General features: G+C 30.0%; 1 protein-coding gene across 1 annotated transcript; it reads right to left on the bottom strand.

Annotated features, from left to right (window-relative positions):
- Nucleotides 1–2,578: 2,578 nt before the first annotated feature.
- On the bottom strand, nt 2,579–4,936 carry LOC141706744 (small ribosomal subunit protein bS20c). Its single transcript, XM_074509563.1, has 3 exons — nt 4,701–4,936; nt 4,322–4,488; nt 2,579–3,000 (listed from the first exon to the last, which is right to left on the bottom strand). Exons 1-3 carry the CDS (start codon nt 4,837–4,839, stop codon nt 2,770–2,772), a joined length of 537 nt encoding a protein of 178 aa, XP_074365664.1. The 5' UTR covers nt 4,840–4,936; the 3' UTR covers nt 2,579–2,769.
- Between the last annotated feature and the right edge of the window lie 2,102 nt (nt 4,937–7,038).

Raw genomic sequence — 7,038 nt, 5'->3', positions numbered from 1 at the left:
CTTGTAGAAGCTGATGAAGATGTTCTTTTGGCTCAAGAAGAGAATGGATCAAAAGAAGAATGGGTGCTTAACTCGGGATATTATCATCACATATGTGCTAGGAGGGAGTGGTTCTCGTCCTACAAGAAGTGTGAAAGAAAGATGGTAACTTTACCGAACAGTAAAAGGGTAAAGGTTGCTGGCATTGGTGAGTTAACAATGAAACGTCAAAATTGTCGTCTTCGGAAGTGAACTCAAGTAAGGTACATACCGGAGTTAAATCGAAATCTAATTTCATTGGATAAATTAGTTGATTTAAGATATACTGTTATGATGAAGAACGGTGTGTTGGAGGTCCTTAAAGAGGATTTAGAGATACTCAAAGGTCAAAGGTCGAAAATACAAAATAAATCTTTTTGTGTTAAAAAGGTGGGGTTATTGTTCGAGGGGAGGTATTGGCAGATCGACGTTGATACCTTGATGGTGACCGTTAATTTGGTTGTGCATGAAACCGTATTGGGTTGAAGGGGAGAATTGTTGGGGTTAAACCCAATAGGCAGCATGGGATTGGTGATAAAAAATATATTTGGATTGGGTAATAATTATACGGGTAGACAATTATTATCATAATTGGATTAGGTAATAATTGTATGGGTAAACAATTATTATTATTATAATGGAATTAGGTTATTAGTCAAGTGGTCAAGTTTGTGATGGCTATATTATTATTTTGATATAAACTTGAGTATTGTTTGGCTTAAGTATTGTGTGAGTGAACACCGTTTGATGAGATTAATTGTATTACTGATAATTGTTTGGATTAATAATATAACTTTAGACGATGATTTTATGTCATATATTGTGTGTGTATTTTGTATTATTTATTTGATTACATATATGTGTCCATTCCCCCTAACAGCCTCTGCTGGCCTAGAGGTACAAAGTCTCCCATGCTAAGTGTATGCTAATTTTATGACTGAACTTTAGTTTGTTTGTTTCTAATTGTATGATTGAACTTGAGTTTATTTGTTCCCATTTAATTTTTCTAGTAATAATGCTCTTACCAGCTTTAACTTATTTGACATGAACTTTTACTCCATATGTACAGTAGGACTAAAACTAACTGAATATATATATATAGTAAAGTTATATGGAGTCCACCTTTTAATTGGAGTCCTCGGAGTCCATCTATGTTCTGCAAATAAAATATCTTCTAAAACGTGTTATCTTGCAAAACATGTTTCACAAATATCATTAGTTCAATAAAATCATGCAAATCTCATATATTTATAAGTACAATATTTATGTTCTGTAACAAGAACATTTATGTTCAGCAAACTAAGCATGTTTTGTAGAATAATATATTTTGCAACATTCTACTTGTAAAATCTATGCAATCTGCAAGATTTTTAATAAAATTGTGATATTTGTAAAATATCATACGAAAAATAATACGTTTTGCAACAATTGAAGTTATAATTTACTTGCAGAACATATATGGACTCCAAAGACTTCAAGTAAATAGGGGACTCTGTAGAACCTAACTATATATATATAGACACACATAAGGAAAGTTCTATGAAAACCAATTTTTCATTAGAGAACTTGGAGACCACGTATGTTCTACAATCAAAATACCCTAAAATATATTATTTTGTGAAGTATGTTTTACGAGTATCCCAAATTCATTAAAATTATTGAAGATCATTAAAGTTTAATAGGTAAAATGTTTATATTCTGCAACTTGAACAAATGTTCTGCAAACTTAACATATTTTACAAGATAAATTATTTTTGTAATGTTTTCCATGCAGTACATATATGACATTCAAGATTTTCAATAAAATAACGATATTTCTAGGGCATGATTCGCAAAATAATATGTTTTGCAATATTTATATGCAATATTTTACTTGCAGAACATAAGTGGTCACCGAGGTTTAAAAAAAACTTTTCATATAATTATATATATATATATATATAACTTTATTAGCATGTAAGATATTGATACCATCGCCAACACAAGCTAAGCTACCACATTGTATTTGACAGACCGAAAGGGATGATGTTTAATATGTTGTGTTTTGTCGGAATGAAATGAAATGAGATTTTAAGTATAAATTGAGTGCGCTTATTTTGCTCATTCCATTCCTAAACTATCCACCTAAAGCATGATTTAAACACCTCAATTTGAGATGAAAACTATTCCTTACGATAATTAAACACCTTAATTTCAGACTGGATGCTCCTTTCCTTTATCACTTCTATTTTTACAATTTTTAATCATAACAATTTGGTATTGCCTCATTTTTTTCAAATCTTTTTTCTAATTCCTATTAATTTTTTTCCAAGCCACTTGACCAACCAAACACAACATTACATTTGTCCCATTTTAATTTGTGGGCACATATGAATACACGCCGGGTCTCATCTCATTACAGGAAAGTTACCAGGTATGAGTCTTCCACATCAGCATTTGGGAACAATTTTGGGAACCCTTTTGGGAAATATAGCATTTCTCTTTTACCATTGCTGACTTCTCAGAAATTTTGCGGCAAAAGAGAAAACAGAGAAAGGAAACAGGCCACGACAAAATCTGATGTTTCTCACAACTGTATTAAACAGTCACTTTACTGGAATAACCGACTTTACAAGGACATTGTTGATAAAGAACCCCCGGTCAATTATACAAATTTGGAACAAACTAGTTGCGCAGAAAAACTAGGGAGTACTTTGCTGGGGACATCACCAAAACAATTACTAAAAAAAACAAAATTACGATCAAATTCAATTAGGCCGTAAGCTCCGGAGACGGTGTATACCAACCATGGTGAATTTCAACAGCTTTCTTCCTTCTTGCAAGCCTAGACTTCCTTCTTGCTCCAGTGTTCCTGTGCAAGGTGCCAACTTTCACTGCTTTATCAATCGCTGAATAGGCTTCTGCTATCAACTTCTCAACGGTGATGACTTCCTCCGCCTGTGCATCAGTTTTCTTTCTAAGCACTTCGAGTGATTCCAAAACCTGAACCAAAGAAAATGCAAATTGAGGTAAATCAACAAGATCAAACCAGTTATTTTACATCGAGCCAAAAAGAAGAAAACGAAAATTTGTTTTAAGGGACAGATTGCATGTGTATATTTTTTTTGAGTCGTAAATACCAATTAATTGTTTTCAACATCTAAGTTGTTGGGCATAACTGGGTAAATGTGCCAACAAGTGATATGGGTTACAAGTGAAAATAACCCTTCGGCGTTAGTCTTTTAACCAAGCAACATCATGAAAACAATAGTGAATCAACCCAAGAAGTTGTACTGAAACTCTGTAACTTCAGAGTTCAGAGCATAGGATTGACACTATTCAATGTTACACTCAAAAAACCAAGAATTATAGAGATAACGGTTGAGGTCAACAGATAAATAACCCTAATTTCCATAAAGGTGTCGTTAGATTATCTCAATGCTATCCACACAGATGTAATTACCAAAATCATCAAGACGTTATAGTAATAAGTATACAACCAATCGAAAGTTCTAAGAGTGTCCTTGATTTAAAATTCTTAAAACTCTTTTATTGGGAACAAATGTAGAAACTAAAACATCTCACAGTTCTACAAGTACAAACCACAAACAACTATACAAATTAATATGGGAGAAACCACTCCTAATGTCAATAACATATCAGACTCAAGATGACAAGAGCATTAAGTTAAAACTAAACCCCCACACAAAATTTATCCCATGAACCATTTCGTGAAGTTGCTACCATAAACCAATTAGACTAGCAGGAAACCTTTCACTCTAAATATTTAAAATCTAATAATATGCATCACATGTGAACACAACAAATCGCATTGGCAATAAGCTAAAACTAAACCTCCACACAAATTTAATCCCAAAAACATTTCGTGAAGTTCACTACCATAAACCAATTACATTAGCACAAAACTGTCCGCCTCTAAACATCTACAATCTAATCATATGCATAATACACAAACACAACACATCATAATAACATAGACACACTGCACACAACACATACAAATGTGACTTAAAAAGATACCAAAGTACATAAAGGCACAAAATTTAACTTCCATTTTTATCAAAAATCAACAAAAGACAACCTTTTTCATTCGGGTTCGGACTTCTGACTTACGGGCTTTATAATAAATTCAATCAAATGCATCACACACAAACACAACAAACCACATTGACATCTTCAAGAACTAAGCTAATGCGTAAACACACACACACACAAAAGATACAAATGCAACTTAAAAAGATACAAAACTGCATAAAGGCACAAAATTTAACTTCCAATTCATCAAAAATCAAGAAAAGACAACCTTTTTCATTCGGGTTCGAACTTCAGACTTCTTGGCTTTATGATAAACCCTTCTCTTCTCATTCTGTCTAGCTCTTTTAGCAGCAGAATCAGGTTTCTTAGTAGTAGCAGCTTCACAAACAATCAACTGCCCCAATTGTCTCTCAACAGGCCTTATAGACACAAACCCTGCAAGTAATCAAAAACCCACATGGCATAAACACTTATAATCAAATTAACAGGTCTTACAGATACAAACTCTGTAAATAATCAAAAACCCAAATGGTAAAAAGTAAAAAAAAAACTTATAAGCAAATTGACAGGCCTTATAGATACAAACCCACATGGTAAAAACACTTATAATCAAATTACTCAAAAGGGTAATCAAGATTTTCAAGTACCTGTTGAAAAAACATTGGTTGAAGTGTTTGATGAGAACCCAAGAGGCTTAAATGCAGATGGGCTAGAAAGTGATAAAGATTGAAACTTTAATGAAATGGGCCAGCAAGAAGATGAGAGACATTGCATTGATGCAGCCATTTTTGAGGTGAAAGTGTTTAAATTGCTTGTTTTTTAAGTGAGCTCTTATCTTGTTCTTGCTGTTTTACACTGTGTTGCTCAATCTTGTTTCTTATCCACATTTTACAAGAATGTAATGGTAGAGATGGGTAGTGGGTCGGGTTTTGATGACCCGGAATTTGATTAATTGGGCATGCACTTGTTGTAAGAAAACCAGATTACTGCCGATTCGATTTTTAAAATATAATTAATCGGCATACACTATATCTTTTGTAAATTTATAAATTTAGTTAAAAATCTAAGTATTATTTTATTATTTTAAGATACTTAATTAATATTTTAACTAATTTTCGATCAACCAAATACTTAGTAATTTATTTAACATATCTTCTGTATATAATAAGAGAACATGGTGATAATATTTATGAGATTAAAAAGTCTCATTGAAATGACTAATTTACCCGTGTACTTTAAATTTTTACATTCACAAGCACATCACCTTACCACTACACCACACTGTTACTTAAGTTTTTTATAATATAGATAATATGTAAGTGTCGTAAATAGCGACAATTTATTTAACTTTAAACATGATTACTGAAATATTTGTAGAGTTAGTTTTGAACAATTGAATTTGAAATATAAAGTTAAGCATGATACATAAACGGATCATTCCCTTATTTATTAAATAATTTTTAATTTGAAAAGTATGTCTGATACATTTTTAATATATATTTTTTAATAAAAAGTAAATTGTACATATAATTAATTTTTTTATATGTTGAAAAGAGATACACTTGTATAAATAATATATATGTGTATTACATATTTAGATAAGTTATAAATAACGTATTTCGATTTATTTCGAATTCAAAATTAGAACTTGACCCATTTTTTAAAAAATGCTCGAAATTTGACTAAATGACATGCTCGTAAATACCACGTCACTACCTATGTTTAATTTTAATTACGACTAGAAAATCTTACTAACAAAGAAAAGTTTTGTGATATCTCATGTTGGTAAAAATTAATATCTTTGAGTTCTTTATAGAATCAAGTCAATTGATAATATGTATCAAAATTAGTAGTTTCAAAATCAGAATTTTATCCATTTTGAAAAAATACTCGAAATTTGACAACATGACCCCGCCGAAAATATATCATCACTATCTAGGTTTAATAAATTTAAATTACGAGTTCGACGAGAATATCTTACCAATAAGGATAAATTTATAATATCTTTTATTAATAAAAATTAATATTTTTGAGGTCTTTATACGATCAAGTCAATTGATATTATGTATCAAAATTACTAACTGACTGATTTTATATTATTACATCTCGAACTTGACCTAATATTTAAATATATTCAAAATTTGACATGAGATGTCACAAGCTCCTTTAAAACTACGAAGATATACTAAATCGATTTATTTATTAATGTTTCACTTTAGAAAAATCGGTTTAAAATATTATTCAATGATGGTGAACTTATAAAGAGGTGCTCCTAAAGTCCTATTTTTTCATTCTCTTTAGAAAAAATTAAACTACAACTATAAAATAAAATTAATAATTTTTATTAACATGTTATTTGAAAAATGGTAAGACATTTGATATTTTTTCATAAAAAATAGTTTATTCATTGCATTATTTAATTAAAGATATATTTATATTCAAATATTTGTGAGAAAAATCCTAAATTTTATATTATTCAATTTGATATGGTTATTATAAGTAATCATATACATAAAGTCCCTAATTTTTTATGGAGTTCTGGAGTTCAAAATCCTAACTTTGTATTACAATCCAATCTAATAGTTCAGGTTTTATGTTTCTAATAATTTAAAAACTAAAATAATAAACTACATGATATAAACGTGTGTTATGGTGTTATTTCATTAATATTCAGCAAGTTGAATATTTACATATTCTACAACGTGAATACATATGTTTTTCAAACTGATCATGTTCTATAAAATCATATGTTCTGCAATGTTAAACTTGTCAAATGAATGAGATTTGCAAGATATTTATTAAAATAGTAATATTTGTAGAAAATGATTCAGATTATAATACGTTTTACAAAACCTTTTATACTATTTAACTTGTATAACATATATGAACTCCCGTAATCAATAAAAAATAAGAACTCAATAGAACTTAACTCATATATATATATATAAGAAACTTGAAAAATTATAGAATTCAATATTTTGAAAA

The sequence above is a fragment of the Apium graveolens genome, chromosome 2 (assembly GCF_009905375.1).
Source record: "Apium graveolens cultivar Ventura chromosome 2, ASM990537v1, whole genome shotgun sequence".
In the NCBI taxonomy this organism is placed as follows: Eukaryota; Viridiplantae; Streptophyta; class Magnoliopsida; order Apiales; family Apiaceae; genus Apium; species Apium graveolens.
This window is presented reverse-complemented; position numbering and strand designations above follow the sequence as displayed.

What these genes read in the sequence shown, in the direction of transcription:
- LOC141706744 (XM_074509563.1), bottom strand. Translation starts at nt 4,839, where the DNA reads ATGGCTGCATCAATGCAATGTCTCTCATCTTCTTGCTGGCCCATTTCA. An exon ending in AACCAATGTTTTTTCAACAG is followed by an intron (nt 4,489 to 4,700) that starts GTACTTGAAAAT and finishes GATTACTTGCAG; the next exon opens with GGTTTGTGTCTATAAGGCCT. An exon ending in TTCGAACCCGAATGAAAAAG is followed by an intron (nt 3,001 to 4,321) that starts GTTGTCTTTTCT and finishes TCTTTGGTTCAG; the next exon opens with GTTTTGGAATCACTCGAAGT.